The following is an 18,213-nucleotide window of genomic DNA, read 5'->3' on the forward strand; positions in this document are numbered from 1 at the left end:
TCACCCCAGGCCATTCTCCTCCATGCTCCACCCTTCCCACCTGGCCCTCTGCTCTTGTCCCTCTGTCCACCTGGAATGCTTGCACCCTGATCCTCTCATGGCTGCTCCTTGGATTCCATCAAGTCTCAGCAGAAAAGTCACCTCCTCCAGGAGGCCTTCCCTGATCTAAGGTTACCCCTCTCTATGCCTCATTGTCCTGTCTTAATGCTCTGCACCACCCTATCACTAGCTACTATTTTCTGTTTATTTTTGTTTGCTAATTGTCTTTCTCTCCCTCCCTGTCCCTGACACACAGATTATTAAACTCTTTGAAGGCAGGCATTTGGCCACCTTGCTCTCTGCTGCATCTCCGCACCTGGAATAGAGCCTGGCACCTAGTAGGTACTCAGTAGATGTTCAGTGAATGAGTGAATGCAGACTTTGGGGATGAGAGCCCAAGCCAGATAGTTCCCGTTTTCATGGAGTCTGAGGTGCAATACACAGGCACCTGCTTGGAGAAGGCCACCTGAATTGGTGCAATTTGCCACAGTTGATAAAAGCCTTTCCCCCACCCCCTCGAAGCTGCATTCACATCACGTCAGGTGCCTCTGACAACCTCCCTGAAGATAGGGATGACTGTTTCCACTTGGCAGGTGAGGGAAGGAAGCTCAGGTGAGGATGTGTGCCTTGCCCCCAGGTCAAACACTAGCAAGAAGCATAGTTTGAACCCCCCTCCCTCTTTATTACCTATATAATCTCCCTGTGTGGCGCAGGCAAGTCTCCCTGAGCTCAGGGAAGGCAGGTGACTTGCCCAAGGCCTCATAGCCAGGAGAGGCAGCTGGAGCCTGGAGGCCCCCCTCTGCCTTCTGATCAGAGCTCCTTCCTTGGGCTCAATTTATAATTCCAGCTCTCCCTTCCCTCTCCCTGGGGCCCGGGGCTGAAGTCTATATTCTTCAGAATCTGGGTTCTAGCACCATCTCTTTCCAAGGCCTCAAGCAGTCTCTGCCTCGTGACTGCAAAATCACACGGCCCTAAATGGCACATCCACTCGCACCCCTGCCTGCAGTCCACCTCCCTCTTCCGGCCTCCCTATTTCCAGTAGGGACTCAGTCACCTGAGTTCAAAATGTCATTTCTCTTCTACTCACCTCCCCCCGTTCCTTGCCACCGAATGAGCACAGGATGTTGTGGAACTGACCACGTTGTTGGTGGAGAGATGGCGAGGGGCGGGGTCCGGGGGCCGGGGTAGGGGTGGGGGAGCCGGCTGTGATGGGCTCCTGGGATTCTGAGCGGGATGGTGATGTACTGAATGTAGCCGTCTGGGGAGACGACCTTGCCCGTATTAGCTTCCTAGGGCCACTGTGACAAAATGCCCCAAACTGGGTGGCTTCAAACAACAGACATTTTTCTTTCACAGTTCTGGAGACTGGAAGTCCAAAATCAAGGTGTCCAGGGGGCCATGCTTCCCCTGAATGCTCTAGGAAGGAACACTTTCTCCCATCTTCTCAGCTTCTGGTGGCTTCCAGTGATCTTTGACGCCCCTTGGTTGATAGACAAATCCACCCCCCTCTCCGCCTCCGGCTTCACACAGCTGTCTTCTCCCTGTGGGTCTCTGTGTCCCTGTGTCTTTACGTGGCCTTCTTATAAGGACAACAGTCGTTGGGTTTAGGACCCGCCTGAATCCAGTATGGCCTCATCTTAACTAACTACATCTGCAAAGACCCTATTTCCAAATGATGTCACATTCACAGGTACCGAGGTTAGGACTTCAACATATTTTGGTGGGGAGGACACATTACAACCCATGACCCTAACCAAAGGGTGCGCGACGGAGTGGGAGGCCCTGCGGATGACCGAAGTTGGGCCGGGAGGCTGCCGCCCCCGACGGGGTAGGGGCCGAGGTGCGAGCCCTGGGGAGGGGCGATCGCTCTCGAAGCTGCGCTCCGGGATGCAGCACAGGTGGTGGGCTCGCTGCTGTGGCCACGTGTGTGGGTGCTGTGGGGCACCACCTTGCTGGGGGCTTTCCTCGTCACCCTGACCCGCTTCTTCCCAGGTGAGGCCCGGCGAGGCCTGGCCACTGCAGAGGGTAAGGGGGCAAGGGGCCGCACTGGGGTTCGTGGGGGGGAGCGTTTCTCCTGTGCCCTAAAAGCCTCCCCCGAAATCTCCCTTCAGAAGGATGAGTGTAGGGGGGTGTGGTCCCGGCGAGGGGAGCTAGACGTGGGGATGGTAAGCTTTTTTTTTTTTTTTGCGGCTTGCGGGATCTTAGTCCCCCAACCAGGGATCGAACCCAGGCCTGTGGCAGTGTAAGAACCAAGTCCTAACCACTGGACCGCCAGGGAATCCCCTAGAGGTGCGGATGGGATTGCAGGAGAGGTGGAGGTCCGTCCCGTCCAGCCCTGGTAGGGGCGGGTGGGGACTCTCTGCTCTCCTCTCCCCAGGGAGACCCCAGGCTGCAGATGAGGCTGGGAAGGGGTCCTGCGTGTCCTGCCTCCAGGGCCTGGCCCAGCCTGATGGGAGAAGGGGTCTCACCTGCTCTTCTGAGCGCCTGATCTCTCCGGAGAGGTGCCACCGTCCTGGAAGGGTTCGGAGCGCTCTCGTACACCGAGGCCACCCCGCCTCAGCAGCAGAGTCTGACTGAAGGGCTTCAGGACACCCTGTGAGGACCGAGACCCCCTGCCACCACTCCTGGCATCAGCACAGCCGAGTGGGCTCAGCTGGGCCAGGTGAGAGCCGCTGCCCGGGCCTGCCTGTGATCCCAGCTGCCCGCCAGCCCATTCCATCCACCGACCAGAACGGCGGAGCAAACAGGAGTGAGGAGACCCGGGTTCGGTGCTGGCCCTGTCATGGATTCACTGGGTGTCCTTAGCCAGGTAACTTGCCCTCTCTGGGCCTCACGTTCCCAAGTGCAATGTGAGGGTTGGCCTCAGGATCTTTTCCAGGGTTACCTCAATGTCGGAGGAGCCTAATCCACAGGAGTGGCTTTGATGGTGGAATTCCGGGCAGTGTGTGATGGGCGCTTGGAAGGGAGGTTCAGCCCGCTGGGCTTTTCCTGCTGCCCTGCTGCTAAAGATGTCACTCATCTCCAGAAGCTTCCTGCCAGCTGTCTGGTCATCTCACGTCGTGCCAGCAGCAGTCTGTTTGCGGAAAGCAGGAGGGTGGTGGGAGATGAGATTGGGGAGGGAGGCTAGGGTCACGTCGGGTAAGGTCGAAGAGTGGAGGTTAGGGGTTCCCACCCGAGGGCTTGCCTTGCTCTGTGACGTGTCAGGCGCACGTGCATGTCTGTACAGCATGTACCGGGGCACAGACCAGCCTATGCACGATTTTGTGCGTGTACGGGTGCGAATACATATAGGTGTGTGACTTAACCACATATGTGTGCATTTTTGTGGGTGGGCACCTACCTATTTGAACTTGAATTTATGTGTGGGTAAGGGCCCAGGTTTGTGAGTTCGAAGTGTCGTGTACGTGTCTACATGTGCCTGTGTTGGTATGTGTGTGTGTTTGCGTGTGTGCATATTTGTGTGGGCCCTCTGTGTCCCAACTGCCCCGGGCCCTGGGAAGGCCTGAGCTGTCCCAGTGTCGCCTCTATGGGTAGCCCACCTGATCCTTGGCTCTGGGGGTGCTGAAGCCAGGCCCCCAGGAGGAGTTCCGTTAAGGAAGCAGCCTTGGGATGTGACTTGGACAGGCAAGCTTTCTTGGGGAGGGGCTCCAGGCTCAAAACAGAGCAAGATCCCGGGTGGCCTGGGATCTGGAGAAGGTGTGGAGGCACCTCAGGAGCCGAGCTTTGGGTCCAGGTGGGGCTCCTGCAGCTGGCGGTTGTCCAGGCACAGATGGGCAGAGCAGAGGCCAGGGAGCATCCTGGGATGCAGACTAGGGGAGGTGCCCCTGCGGGTCTCAGGAGTCCAAGGTCCAGTACCCAACTCCGAGGCCAGCCCTGCCCTTCCCCAGTCCCCTCATTCCACGCTTGGGGGAAACTCATCCTACAGGATTGTCCTGCCTCCACCCCTACCCGGGGCCCTCCCCCATCCCACCACCTGAGGGCGAGCGGGCGCCTTCAGGCAGGGCAGGAGCTCTGGACTTCGGATGGGAGAGCTGTGCACACGCTCTCAGCTCGGCCACACGCTTGGTGTGACCCCGGAAAGTCACTTTGCGTTCTAGGCTCTGTTTCTGCCTGTCCCACCCCTCGGCCAGGGCCTCAGGACAGGCTCCCATCATGTCCAGCTCTTTCCTACCTGCCCTCCCAGCCTCCGGGCTCACGTCTCCGCCCTGCCTACTGGATCCCCGCCTTCCTGTCTCGGCTCACACCGTCACCCTGCGTCCTCCGGGCCCTGCCCTTGCTGGGTAACTCTCTCCTCCCGGAAGTCTCCTCTCTGACACCCTCGCCGCAAGGTGGGCTCACCTCACCTCTGCACCTGGCTGCTCTCTCTCACTCCATAGAGCACGTCTCCCCTAATGGACTGTGAGTGCGTTGAAGGCTCAACTCCTTCTTCTCCATCTTCACGTCCCCAGAGCCAAGCACAGGCCTGGAACTCAGCAGTTGCTCACAAAGCATTTGTTAAATGGAAGAATGAAGGAGCAGGTGTGTGAAGGATGGAGGCCTCGCAGGGCAGGGCGGCCATGCCTCTCAAGGCCCTTAACTTGAGTCGCGGTTAACCACAAAGCTGGTTCCCTCCCGGGAGGGGCCTCCTCAGAGGACGGGAGCGATCCCTCTTCCTCCTGTTCCCCCAGCGCCGGCCCCAGGGAAGGTTTCAGAGGCAGCCAAGGGGCTGCTTCTCTGCTGCCCCCTGCTGACGAAAAAGGGGAAACTGGATGAAGTCTGGAAGCTTCTCTGGCTACAGTGGCTCCCTCCTGGCCTGGGGATAAGAGAGAGGTTTCTGGTGCGCGGGGAATAATGGCCTTCCCTTTGCCAAACGTGCTGTATTCTTCATCCTCCTAACAGCCAGTGGTTAGGTCTTCCTCTTTCCCTCCCTCCAAAGTCCCCCCTTCGCCCCCGTGGAAGGGTGTGTGCTGGGTATCCAAGACTGACCCCCAGCTCTCCAGGCTGGTCTAGGCGTCTCCTGGGAGCGCCTGAACAGCGTTGCTGAATTACAGTTCTTTAATCATCCACTCCCCCCACCCCCATACTGAGCTCCCCAAGGGCAGGGATCCCAGTTCATTCAATTGCTCAACAGATCTTTACTGCGTGTGAGCCCCGTGTAGGGGGTTCTCTGCCCCCACGGAGCTCACCTTTCCGTTTCCAGGCCCAGCCTGAGGCTTGACACACACTTGGTGTTTGCGGAAGGGGGCACACTGGCGGATCATTCAACAGCAAGTTGGGGAGGGGCTTGGGAGCCCCTCCAGGTCCTGTCATATGCATGTTCAGAGGAGAAATGCCCCCTCTGACCTGGCTCCAGGCTGCCTGCTGTGGCCCAAGCAAAGTCCAGGGGAACGGACTAAGGACCAGTCTCAGCGTAGCAGCTGTGGCCACAGCCCAAGGTAGCCGCTGCTGTCAGCTGCTCTGCCAGACCCATCCTGCCTCCCTGGAACCCCGTTAAGGAAAGCAGGGGTGGAGGAGACGGCTGAACAGAATGACCCCTGAGGGCCCTTCGGCTTTCTACTCGGGATCGCATGAGGGCCCTGGAGCCTGACCATCCCCAAGGCCCAAGGCCTCCACAGCTCCAGCCAGACGACCCAGCAGGAAGGCCAGACGTGAGGGAGGTGACTGTGCCACACTGGGAGCAGGTGGCCTCCTCACCTGCCTCTGTACACAGGCCGGGACGGGAGGGAAAATGTCTAAGGGACAGGCAGCAGCCTGCACTCAGCGACTGAACATGATGGGAAAGGTGCTGGGTGTGGCTGGAGACACCAGGCTCCGGGACCGCAGACAGGTCTCAGCTGCAGCCTGGGCCCCAGCTCCTCGGCTGGTGAATCCTCTTCACAATCGCGCTCAGGAGCCACCGTCTCAGCTTCATGCCCTGCCCCCCGCCCCAGCGCAGGCCACTCACTGCCCTGTCCACTGCTGCGGATTTGTGGGTGTGTCTTATCCACCTCTAATACCCAGGGCCTCCCAAAAGGCCAGCCCCGAGCAGGCCATCCAGCTCCAGGAGTAAACGAAGGCCGCGTGTGCTGGTATCTGAGGACACCTGCACGTGGCGTGTTTTTTCAACGTGAGCCCACTTCAAAGAGCTCAGCTGAAGGCTGATCAGGAGCCAGGAGCTCCCCTCGGCCTGGTCGGGCGCCCATAGGCTCCGTCACATCCCTGTCCCTGTCCCATCCTGCGTGGTGTGGGGGGGGGGGCCTGACCCCTGCAAACTACATTTCCTGGGCTCACTTGCCAAAGGTTTCCTGGTTTATATGGCCCACAGGACACCCTGCGGGTAGATCAGGCGACAAAGAAGCCAGGGCTCTCCTCCCTGCCTCTTGCTTCAGAGGCCACCGCGGCCGGTGCCTGTGTCACTCCCTGGCGTAAGGTCCCGCGGGCAGCCCTTCTCGTGGTGACCCAGCCTGGAGCCCTGGGAACACCACAGCGGCTCCCTGCTGTTGCCAATCTCAGGGTTGCCAAACTCTCCCGTTTGTCCTTTCAGCTCTCTGGGGACCTTCTCAACTCACGCCCTCACGTCAGATGCCCGCTGGGGAGTCGTCTGCCCGACTTGACCTGGGTGTGCTTCTCTTCGCTGCCCTCTGTGTTCCTCGGCCAGACCACAAAGACACCACACACCGAGGGCAGGTTGGAGGCTGTTTCTTTATACAAAGGTAATCGACACTATGGATCCGGAAGCAGGCTGCTGTGGCTCACGCTGGCCCGGCTCACCACTTCCGGGGCAGAAGTCTGGGTGTGGGGCGGGGGGGTCACCGCAAGGGAGGAACACCGCACAGGCCTGGGGACTGGCGAGCACACCAGCCGGGAGCTCCCAAAGGGCACGCGCAGTCACACGAACACGGCATAACCACGAGCACGACGTACGAGGACAGGAAGGAAACGGAAAGCTGAAACGAGTCACTGACCGCCAATGCCCTCTTCTCCCAGGTGTCCTGTGGGGGGCGGGACAGTGGGTGGGCGGGGCCTGGGCCTGGAGCCAAGCGCCCCAGCTGTGCCACTACAAGGCCACGTGACCTCACTGCACGCTTTCTGCATCTGTAAACTGGGGACGACAAGCTGTACTTCACCAAGTTGTCATGAGGATGAATGAGAATGAAATAGAGACACATCAAAATACTCAACACAGAGCCTGGCACATAGAGGTGTTCAGTAAGTAACTTTTTGTCAAGAACATCTCAGCTCAGAGAGGACCTTCCTCGGAAGGCCGAGATGGGAGATCGCTTCCCTGGAAACTCTCTCTCAGGGGATCAGGACCCTTGAGCACTCCTTGGAGCCTGTAGTCGCTGAACTGGCCAGGGCCCCGGAATGCACTGTGCCGGGGCAGTTGAGGGGGGCGGGAGGCTGGACCCCCAGGGAGGCACCCGCAGAAGCCGGGTAGACACCAGAGGAGCTGGGAACTGTGCCAAAATGGTTCTGCACGTAACACAGGCCGGACGTGGGCTGGTACGGAGGCAGGCTGGCCGTGTGCCCAGGGACCCAGGACGGCCAGGGGGCCAGTTTCTGGCCACTGGTGTGCTGCATCTGGGCCACAGGGTGGTTCGGGGCCAGGTGAGGGTGGCCGCTCTGTGTGGGGTAGGAGCCAGGCACAGGGTTCAGCCTGGAAAGGAACAGAGAGGAAATGGTCACTCAGCCACTCACGCCGGGGCACGCAGGCGCGAAGCGTCGGTCACTATACTGCTTTCTATTACAACGTGCTGTGGACGGTTCCTATAACCAGCTGTAAAAGTGCCAAGTGGGGAGGAAGGTCAATCTCAACTGGACAGAAAACATATGCCCAGAGGGGGCAGGGCCCACTCACGGTCCTGCAGTAAGTCAGCAGGAAGAAGGGGTATCGGGCCCATGCCTGAGACACCCTGAGGTGTAAGAGCAGCTTGCAAACTGGATGGACCGGATGGAGATGGGGACAGATCACAGCAGTCAGTTTGTGGTCGGCTCAGCAACTGGACCCAGAGAGAATGGATCCACCTCTGTGGGAGGGAGGAGGGGAAGGCTCTAACGGGTAACACAGGGCTTGGGCCCAGGCCTTGTCTGCTGGGAAATATTCTACCTACGTCTTCAGGAATAAAGACTCACAACTCAAAGTCCTGGCAGGCAGGAACCGACATGACAGACGTGGGGAGCTATCTGTGCTGAGGCTGGAGACCCCACCACAGACGCGTGCGGCTGGGGCCACAAAGGGGGACACATTCTACGGGTTTTAGCCTGTGACCTTCGTGCAGAGTTCCAAATATGAAGAACAAATGTCAACACCACTGATACCTGTGTTAGGTAACTAGACTAAACCTGTATACATTTCAATTCAAACCTAAGCTTACAAATCAGCTGCTTCAGTACAGATACAGGACGCTTAACAGCACCTCTGGCATTTTGAAAATATAGAGGTTTTGGCCGATAAGAAACTTGGCAAGAGCCTCCAGGGAGGCAAGGCTGTCCGGGCAGTCAGGTCCGCTGCCGAAACAAACACGCGTGTTCTAATACTACCTGTGTCCCATTGTCAGGTCATCCGAAACATCACGTTCTGTTCCGGGTGCCTACAGCAGGCCAGGATAACGAGGGATCGAGCACCACGCCATGCAAGGGACACAGAAGGAGCTGAGAGGGTCACCATGGCCCCTGGCCAGATCAGCGCGTCATGAAGCAGGATCACCCGGCACCACGGTGTCACAGTTACAGAGAAGTAACTGCGATTCAGCGTGGAAGACCTTTCTCATTAGGGGCTGCCTTGGAGAGCCAGCCCCCAGCCGCCAGGGGTGAACATCGTCAGCTGTCTTAGAGGGGATTCCTTCACGGGAGAGGGCGAGGGAGAGAGCATTTGCAAACGTGGACCCTTAAGTTCTCTCTAGATTCTGTGAGAACAGCAATTAAGAGCCAAAAAGCTACAATACACCTAATTCTAAATTTAAACACTTCCCACCCATTTAGACTCCAGGAATTACTTGCCTGAAACAAAATGGGTGAGTGTGCGTTTCTATTTCTCCCAGTACCCGTCCCTGCCTTTAAGAAATGGTCAGAGTGGGGAATTCCCTGGCGGTCCAGTGGTTAGGACTCAGCGCTTTCACTGTGGGGACCTGGGTTCGATCCCTGGTCAGAGAACTAAGATCATCCTGCAAGCCATGCGGCCTGGTGAAAAAAATAAAAATAAAAAAGAAATGGTCAGAGGGTTCTGAGCTGCTGAAGGCTGGAGTGTCCACCTCCTAAAATAAAGTACAAGGAGCAGACTCCAATTCAGCCAAAGTCCTGCCTCCAGGGCAGCGCAGGGGCAAGATGTACTGCACAGCTGAAGCAGAAAAGGGCCACTGACAAAGCACCTTGACTTTGTGCTCAATCCGTTCTTTGGGAGGGACTTGAAGGAAAGGAAACCTCCTCCATTGTGAACTCTCAGCATCGGCAAAAACCAGTGGAGGCCACCCGAGGCCGGCAGTGTGCGCCCCAGCGACAGGGAGTCAGGAGGACCCGGAAGCAGGAGCCCCTGGCTCTAGACTGGGCTCTTCTGACTCTGTGTTACCTGGAGACAGACTCTTGTCCCCTTTGGGCCCTCTCTCTGAAAGGAGGGAGTCAGGCTACGTGAGCTCTGGTGGCTTGCCCAGGACTTTCCATTGAGAGTTAACGTGCCTGGACTGGAAAACAGTAAGCTTCGCCTTCTCCAGCCAGGTGGCCAAGAAAACGCTCTCAGGTTCGGGCTGTGCCACCTCCTAAGGCTCCCGGTCAGCTGCGTGGACTGTGCTTCTTACCAGCGTCACACGCAGGAGCCCAGTCCCACCTGCACAGGGTGCCTGTCGGCGCTGAGGGCTGTTAGTGCCACTGGATGGGGCCACAAGTCACTCGGGATTACGCACAAGAGCCCCTTCCTGCTCAGTCCCTACTTCAGATGCAGCTGGGCAGACGCTAGGGTGCTCGGGAGAAATCTGTGCACAGATTTTTTTGGGCCCAGGCTGCCCACACCCTCTTGCCTATTCCCCAGGACAGTGAACGAGTCACATCCTCGAGAGGCCCAGGAATTGCTTTAGGAATAAAGCACAGAGTTCTATAACTTACTTCCGGCTTTGGGCTGCCCTTCTTTCAGCTGAAGAGCCGGAGATGTACTTGAACATCGAAATCTTCCTCATCAGGCTGAAGGGGAACTTCTGGTCGAGCTTCAGTGCAACTCGCTCTGGGAGGTCGATGGAGTAGCAGTAGGTGAAGCCATCTGAGGTTGGCATATTAAGGAAAACTGGAGGCAGCTAAAGGGAGGAGGGCTGAACGCTCCTCATAGGACACAGGTGCCCACATTGATTGTGCAGGGGAGTTAAGTGCTTATCCCACCATAATATCTGACTGGAGTTTCAAGCTCAGGGGAGACCAAGAGTTGAGTTTCTATGCCCTGTACCTCAGAGGGAACATGACCCAGCAACAGGAGAGGGCAGACAGGTGCTAACATTTCACCTTCCCCTAGACACACCCATCCTGTCTCCTGAGCCCCTCTGGCCCCTTCAATCACAGTCAGAAGCCAGCACACATCTCTGTCTTTCCAGTGGGATGAAGCAGGAGGCTATCCTAATACCCTCTGGGAGGACTGACATCTTCTTGTACTTTGTCCCAACCAGGAGGAACCTTGTCTCAACGTGACCAACTGAGCTTCCTGTGGGCCTCTGTGGCAGCCCTGGGAGGTCCCAGGGATGTGATGGTACTCTGGTCATCCGACCTGTATCAGCCCATCACTGCCTAGACAGCCAAAGAGTCAGCCTTTATCCAACCATCCACCCGTCCTCTCGCCAAATATTCATTGAACATCTAGTATGTACCAAGTACTGGGGTAGAATAAGTGGCCACGAGCAAAAGCTTATCTATGGATGACCACGCTGGGGACCTTAAGCTAGCCTAGGTAGATCTGAGAAATTTTTCTCTAAGGATGTGATGAGGATGTTGAAGCCTAAATTGTGAGTAGCAATAGCTAGAAGAGGGGTGCTGGCAGACAGAAGACTGTACAGAAGCACCAAAAGAACACTGTTCCTCGCGGCAGTGTTCTTAACTAGAATACTACTGGCGAGATAATTCTCTGCTGGGCTAGACTGTTCCACTCATTATAGGACATTTAGCATTCCTGGCCACCAGCCACCAAATGGTAGCAGTACCTAGTCATTGTGATAAACAAATACACCCTTGCTATTTCTAAATTCTTTCAGGGATGACAGTATGCTTTCAAATACTGATTCCAGGTGGTAACCAATGCTGTAAGGAAGTCAAAAGTTGTCATGGCTGATGACTTCAGAATGGTCTCAAGAATTTGTTCTGCTTCTGACTCTGATGAAGTAATAATACCTGACTAGTCCTCCCACATATATAACTATAAACCAGGATACAGTATTTCACACAATTGTTTTCAGACTTTGGACCACAAACACTACCAAACTGTGATACCTAAGAAAAGGGAAACAAATTAAGTGAGCCTCAAGATCAAGCTGGCTTTCTGCCTGGAGGCACTTTCTAAACCACAGCACAGGAATGGGAATCCAAGTATCATTCCAACTTTAGTATATGTGCTGCCAAAGCGAGCACGGGGAATCCAAGCAGAGTACAGTATTTTTTCCTGAGCCGGAGAGACAAAGAGTTCAGGGAGGAAAAAATGCCTGGGATTTACAGGTCAGTAATGGAGAGGAGGGAGAAGCAGCTCCTCCTCTTCTTCTGGATGGGGCCACAAGTCCCTTGGGCCCGAAGAGGTTCCCCGAGTCTTTAGCTAAACACTAATGTAGACGTACATAGGCTGAGACTCCTCCAGTCAGGCAAAGAACAGCTACTGAAGAAACAACAACTATCAAAGAGCTGTAAGATTAACAACTCCTGGAGCTCCCACAGGACAGGGACATGCTCAAGTTCTAACCAGAGTAAAGAGACTTCACTGAACACCCAGGACATTCAGAAGAGACCCCCAAAAGGCAATGCCTTAACAAGTAAATTAACTACCTATTAGGAAAATAAATACTCTTTAAAGGAAGACAACAATATTCACCCCTTGATAACACAGTATTCACAATGTTTATCAAAAAATAAAAAATTACAAGACAAGGGACAAAGCAAGAAAATAGGGTCCATAATCAAGAGGAAAAACAGTCAAAAGAAACAGGTCCAGAAAGGACAAAGATGATGGTATTAAGAGACAAGTATTTTAAAACAGCTATTATAAATGTGTAAGTGAATGTGTTTAAAGGAAAACATAAACATAACAAACAGATAAAGAATCGCAATACAGAAATGAAAACCACAAAGAAGAACGTCTTGAACTGAAATATACAACACAAGGAATGAAAAACTAACTGGGTAGGTTTAACAGCAGAGTAGACGCTGCGGAAGATGAGACTGCTGAACTTGAAGGCAGTGGGATAGAAATTATCCAAACTGAAATGTAGAAGGGAAAAAAGGCAAAAATTAAAAAAAAACACAAACAGCCTTAGTGACCCACTGAACAATACCATGTAGCTTATATATATGTAATTGGTAACCCACAAGGAGAAGAGAAAAGAGGATAGAAAAAAAAATACTTCAAGGCATAATGACGATAATTTTTTTAGACTTGATGAAAATTCTAAACTCACACATCCAAGATCAACAAACTCCAAGTAAATAAGGTAAACACAAAAACACCACCTCAAGGCACAAGATAATAGCTAAAAACCAATGATAAAGAAAAAATTGTGACATGAGCCAGAGAAAAACAATGAATTATACAGGGAAACAATAAAAATGATTACTGATTTCTTATCAGAAACAATACAAATCAGAAGTAATGCAAGGACATCTTCAGAAGTGAAAGGAGATCATAGAAGGCTAGAATTCTATATTTAGAGAACTAAAGGCATTTTCAAAGAACCAAAGATGGAGAGAATTTTTCACCAGCATACCTACTGTAATGTTAAAGGAAGTTCTTTAGGCTAAAGGAAAATGATACCAGATGGGAATTTGGATCTACACAAAAGAATGAAGAAAAATAAAGATGATAAATACGTGAGTAAGTGTTGCTTTTTAAAAAAATATAATTGACTGTTTAAAGAGTAGCAAGAGAAGCAGCAATGTATTGTGAGGTTTACAACATACGCAGAAGTAAAACACGTAACAACAGTAACATAAAGGACGGAAAGGAGGAAAACAGAAATACAATGGAATAAGATTCTTACATACAAAGTGGTATACTATCTGAATGTAGCCTGTGATAAACTAAAAATGCATATTTAAACTCTAGAGCAACCACTAAAAAATAAAACAAAGAGGCATGGTTAATAAGCAAAGAAGATAAAATGAAATACTAAAAAGAAAAATGCAATTGAAGGCAGGAAAAGAGGTAAAAAGGAACAAAGAACATTTGAGACAAAGAGAACACAAAAAGCTAGCTGGTAGACTTAACCCCACCATATCAATAATTACACTAAATGCAAATGGGCTAAACAAGCCTTTAAAAGGCAGACTGTCAGATAGAGAACCACCTATATGCTATCTACAAGAAAGATGCTTTAAATGTAGACATAAACATGTTAAAAATATAAGGATGGGAAAATATATACCTTGTAAATCCTAATTCTAAGAAAGGAGAAAGCTGGAATAAGTAAATTAATATCAGACAATGAAGAATTTAGGGCAAAGAATATTACCAGAGATTTAAAGGGTCAATTTCGTAACAGTAAAGGGTAAATTCATTAAGATGATATAACAATCCCAAATGTGTATGTATCCAATAAACGGAACTTCAAAAACACTTGAAGCCAAAAACTGATAAGAAGTGAAAGCAAAAAAGAGAGATCTACAGTATTAGCTGGAGATGTCAACAGTGTTCTCCCAGTAATAAATAGAATAACTATAAGAATATAGAAGATTTGAACAATACAATACCTTGACCTAACTGACATATACTGAACACTATACCCACCAATTGCAGAATGCACATTCCTTTCAAGTACACACAGAATACTCACCTAGATGTAACAAATGCTGGGCCAGAAATAATTTTAAAGGACTGTAATCTTACAAAGAATTTTCTCTGACCACATGAAATAAAATAAGAAATCAATAACAAAAAGAAATATGGAAATCACCAAATATTTAGAAATTAAGCAACTCCCTTATAAATAACTCTTGGATCAAAAAAGAAATCCCAAGGAAAATTAGAAAATACTTTTAACTGAGTGATAATGAAAACACAACATATCAAAATTTGTGGGATACAGCTAAAGTAGGGCTTACATGGGGAGTGTATAGCTTTAAATTTTCATGTTAGGAAAAAAAGTTTAAAACCAATGAAATTAAACTAGAATTTAAAAATAAGATACATAAGAACAATGTTATCAATGTGGATTTATACACTACCCACACTAACAGTTCACAGAATCACAAATTGTAAGATATGTCAGGAATGCACCTTGTCCAACTCCAAACACTACCATTCTGATGTTTAAAGAAAACCCACTTTGTATTTTAGAATACTTTCCCCTAATTGCCAGAATATTTATACAAGGAATATGAGGCTTATCCTAAGTTTTTAACTACCCATATGGTAAAAGCCTACCATAAAAAAAATTTTTTTTTTCTTCTGAGAAATAGATTAAGCCAAACAAAAACAAACAAACCTGTTTCCTATTCCTTTCATGGAACATCTCCAGCCCATGGGTAGTTCAGGTTCCTCCAATAAAAAAAATTAGTCAAATGTAGGTTTACACCTTGGAAAAAATCAATACAGAATATTTTACTAACTGGCAGTGCTGAGCCAGTGTGAGGAGTGAGCTGTGGTGATCTTTTCCAGATGAGAAAACTCTGGCCTAAAGAAGGGAAGTGACCTGCCCAAGGCCACACGGTTTTCAAAGCTGAAGCTAGCACACAGATTACCTACATCTGAGCTCACAGCTCTATCTACTTGACACCCCCAGGCCCTACAACTTGGTTCACCCTTTGGCATGTCATTGTTCTACAGTTACCTTCTAGGAAGGATACATGTTAGCCCAATTCCAAGTCCACAGACGTTACTGAGGAAAGAGGTCTGGGGAATGAGCCAGGAGGCACAGAGCAGAAGCCATGGCACCAGCATCGAGGGCACAACCATGCCAAACACCAGGGCCCTCCTCATCCGAGAGCGGACGGAATTGACTCCCAGCATGGCAAAAGCCACTGGGGTGAAACCTCTGGCATCCTCTACCTCCCCCAGCTTTGACAGCGATGACACAGCTTCAAAAGACAGGAAGATGATGGCGCAGATGATGGCGAAGATCACGGTGAAGAAGCAGTGGCGGACGGTGCCCACGGTTCTCTCAAAATTGCCAGCAAAGCGCCAAATGATGATGGCACCACAGAGCAGGGAGACCGGATTCTCATAGACAAAGATGTAAGTCACCAGCCTGTAAACTGCAGAGGGAACTGAGTTAGAGGCCCAATGGTGGGTTGTTCCAAGAAGGGAAAGCCAGGTTACAACCCACCTACGAAACGGGGAGTAGCTGGCTCTCATTGCCAGTGAAAATCAGCCTGGAGCCAGTGGGATAAGCAGAGGGAGGCAACAACAAAGGACCCAGGACTCAAAGTAGAGGCGTGGATGTCTAATCTTTGCTCTTTCCCAGACCTGGAGCAAGTCTTATCTGTGACTGGCTTCCACGTGGGGAAAAAAATAACACTTTTTAGCATGGGATGGTCTTTAAATTTGTAATGTGCTTTATAATCCTTTTTTAGGTTTTAATACTGACCTATCTCACCGGGCAGTTTGAGGGTTAATTAATTGTAACGGCTTCAGGTGGATTGAGTGGGTGTCACTTAACACTCTTTGTGCCCGTCTCCTCGGCTGTAATCCTGACCTCTCCTTCCATAGTGGCTGTTCAGAGGAAGAAAAAAGGGACCATGAATTATTTTGCACCTGTAAAGATTAGAAAACTATCACTGATAATGTAGATACAAAACTCAGAAGTCTTTCTTGAAAGTGCTGATCTAGTCTTCAAGGCAGAGCCACGCTTTATATGCAATAAGACAGCAAAGAATCTCACTTTTATTTTTCTAGAACCAGTCCTCTCTCTTATGTACTTTTACATCCCCACAGGTCAAAATACTAAACTGGAGGAGGGGGACTGGTGAAGTGGCAGTAACATTGGTCTTGGGAGCCTAAAGGCTTGGAGTGGAATCTTGGCTCTATCACATCCAGGCCGGTTGAGCTCAGTCAAGTCACAGGCCCTATCGGCTTCAGTTCTCTCTTTGTACAATAACAGGCATACACTCGAGGCCCTCAAAGGTCTCTTACGTGTCTAATACTCACATTGCCTGTGAGCCCCAGAGAAGCCGTGAAGTAAAGAAAAAAAAAGGGAGCTCAGTTTAGGCTGGCATTTTGCATCTGTCTCTGAAGACAGATGTGCTGTGTGTACCTCAGGTGGGGTTGGGAGGGACCAGTTTTAGATTTGAGCAGGGAGGCAGGCTATGAACCATGTACCTCAGTCAGGCCATCTCTGTAAGGCTTCATTATCTGAAGAGTACTTCATTGCTTGCTGAGTACTTCTGACACTGAAATCCCAAGTATAAATGTGAAGATTCTAGAAGCAATTCTATATAATTTGGGGATCATAACCCCCAAGGTTCCAGTCCCAACACATCACACGATAAAAAGAAAAATCTGGGTTCCTGTGGCAATTATATAACTCAATAGCTCTGCGAGTCTTCGCATTAAGCCTCAGTTTCATCTAAATAATGGGCAACAATAAAGCCTACATTACGTCATGGGATCACCGTGAGTATTAAATGAGATTAATGCATGTGAATGTGCTTTGTAAAACAACAAGTCATACAAATTTCCCATTTTCCTCCCCAGAAAAGAATGGGGAAGAAACAGAGACTAAGAACATCTTTTATGAGCCGATGTTTATACTTAATTGGTCTGCAAAATCTCTCACCCTCCCCGAGAAAACAAACACCTCTCCCAAAGGTACAAGATACCCCCTCCCGCCATGAGCAGGGAATCGGAGTGAGGATTAAGATAAAAACGAAGAAGCACAATAAATTCTAAACCCCAGGAAGCCAGGATCTTATAGGGGTGGCCACAGATAAAGCTCAAGTGTCTTGACGAAGGCGAAAGAAAAAAATTTTTCAGTGGGGGGTTGGGCCCTTAAAGCAGACATAGGTGTGAATGTGACAAGGGAAGGGAACAGAAAAATCCTCCTTGGTGATGATGGAGCAGGGGTGAATGAAACCTATTTGCTACGAATGGATATGGGGGCCTTGACCAGTCGGATGGCGACAGGGAAGGGAACAAATCTGGGTAGGGAAGCATTACAGTGGTGACGAAGATGGGGCTCTGCACAAAGACGTGGAATATGGGGCTGGTCTTCCAGGTGGGCAGAATGATGATGCGGACGGAGGCGGGGTGACGCGGATGCTGGGAGGCCAGAGCCCAGGGCCTGGCGAGGTCGGAGGAAAAGGGCTGGCACCCGGGGCCCGGTCCCGTCCTGCTCACCTTGCCAGTTGCGCAGTGCCTCGGACCGCAGCGAGAGGCCCGAGGGCGCCAGGGGAGGCTGCAACAGGAACAGGCGAGGCCCAGACACCAGCAGCGAGAGCAGCGCGGTGAAGAAGGTGGCGGATGGCACCTCGGGCCACAAGGACCAGCTCCGGTACCCGGGCTCCGAGACCGCCATGGCCGCCAAGGCTCCCGCTCCCCTAGGCGGCTCCGGCAGGTTCTCGGCTCCTTCCGCCTCCTTGCGGCTGTCTCCCATGGCAACAGCGGAGGAGGTGGCCGGAAGCCCCGCCTCTCCGACGCCCCGCCCCGTGCAGAGTTGCCCAATCCGGTCGCGCTGGCCAGTCTCCCCCGCGCGTAGGACAGCGCCCTCTGGCGGCAGCACCCCCCTTTTCTGTGTTTACCCCCATTATACCCATGAAGAAACTGATGTCAGGGTAATGCAGTTAAATGGCAAAGACAATTAGAACTCAGGTTCCCCCCAGTTGCTATGGCCTGGAATTGGCTACTGGCAAGGTGCCTGGGTTAGAGAAACAGGGGTGGGAGAGGAAGGAGGGATTCTACTGAAGTCCCCAAAGGGATGTAATGTAGCAACAGTGATAACCAAGGTCTATTTCAGCCCTTAAAGTCTGAAAAGCACTTTCACCAGAGAACAGCTGTTTAAAGTAGCCAATTGGAATATGGTTTCCCTGATTACAGATACTTTGGAAGGTGACTTG

General features: G+C 51.4%; 1 protein-coding gene across 4 annotated transcripts; it reads right to left on the bottom strand.

Annotated features, from left to right (window-relative positions):
- Window positions 1-6,681: 6,681 nt before the first annotated feature.
- RHBDD2 (rhomboid domain containing 2) lies at window positions 6,682-17,753 on the bottom strand. 4 transcript variants are annotated; one of them, XM_065892766.1, is made up of 5 exons: window positions 17,498-17,716; window positions 15,750-15,874; window positions 15,010-15,417; window positions 10,093-10,243; window positions 7,015-7,654 (listed from the first exon to the last, which is right to left on the bottom strand). In XM_065892766.1, exons 3-5 carry the CDS (start codon window positions 15,170-15,172, stop codon window positions 7,297-7,299), a joined length of 672 nt encoding a protein of 223 aa, XP_065748838.1. In that variant the 5' UTR covers window positions 15,173-15,417; window positions 15,750-15,874; window positions 17,498-17,716; the 3' UTR covers window positions 7,015-7,296. The 4 variants fall into 4 exon arrangements, with proteins under 4 accessions (XP_065748836.1, XP_065748838.1, XP_065748839.1 ...); XM_065892764.1 differs by lacking the exon at window positions 15,750-15,874 and having other exon boundaries at window positions 6,682-7,654; window positions 17,498-17,753; XM_065892767.1 differs by lacking the exons at window positions 15,010-15,417; window positions 15,750-15,874 and having other exon boundaries at window positions 7,297-7,654; window positions 10,093-10,207; window positions 17,498-17,678.
- Window positions 17,754-18,213: the final 460 nt, after the last annotated feature.

Source organism: Phocoena phocoena, chromosome 15 (genome assembly GCF_963924675.1).
Source record: "Phocoena phocoena chromosome 15, mPhoPho1.1, whole genome shotgun sequence".
Taxonomy (NCBI): domain Eukaryota; kingdom Metazoa; phylum Chordata; class Mammalia; order Artiodactyla; family Phocoenidae; genus Phocoena; species Phocoena phocoena.

Coding starts and splice junctions, on each gene's coding strand:
- RHBDD2 (XM_065892764.1), bottom strand. CDS start 17,753: ATGGGAGACAGCCGCAAGGAGGCGGAAGGAGCCGAGAACCTGCCGGAG. Junction 15,418..17,497: donor GGCACTGCGCAACTGGCAAG/GTGAGCAGGACG, acceptor TTCCCTCTGCAG/TTTACAGGCTGGTGACTTAC. Junction 7,655..10,092: donor AGGGCAGCCCAAAGCCGGAA/GTAAGTTATAGA, acceptor GTTCCTTTCCAG/GCTGAACCCTGTGCCTGGCT.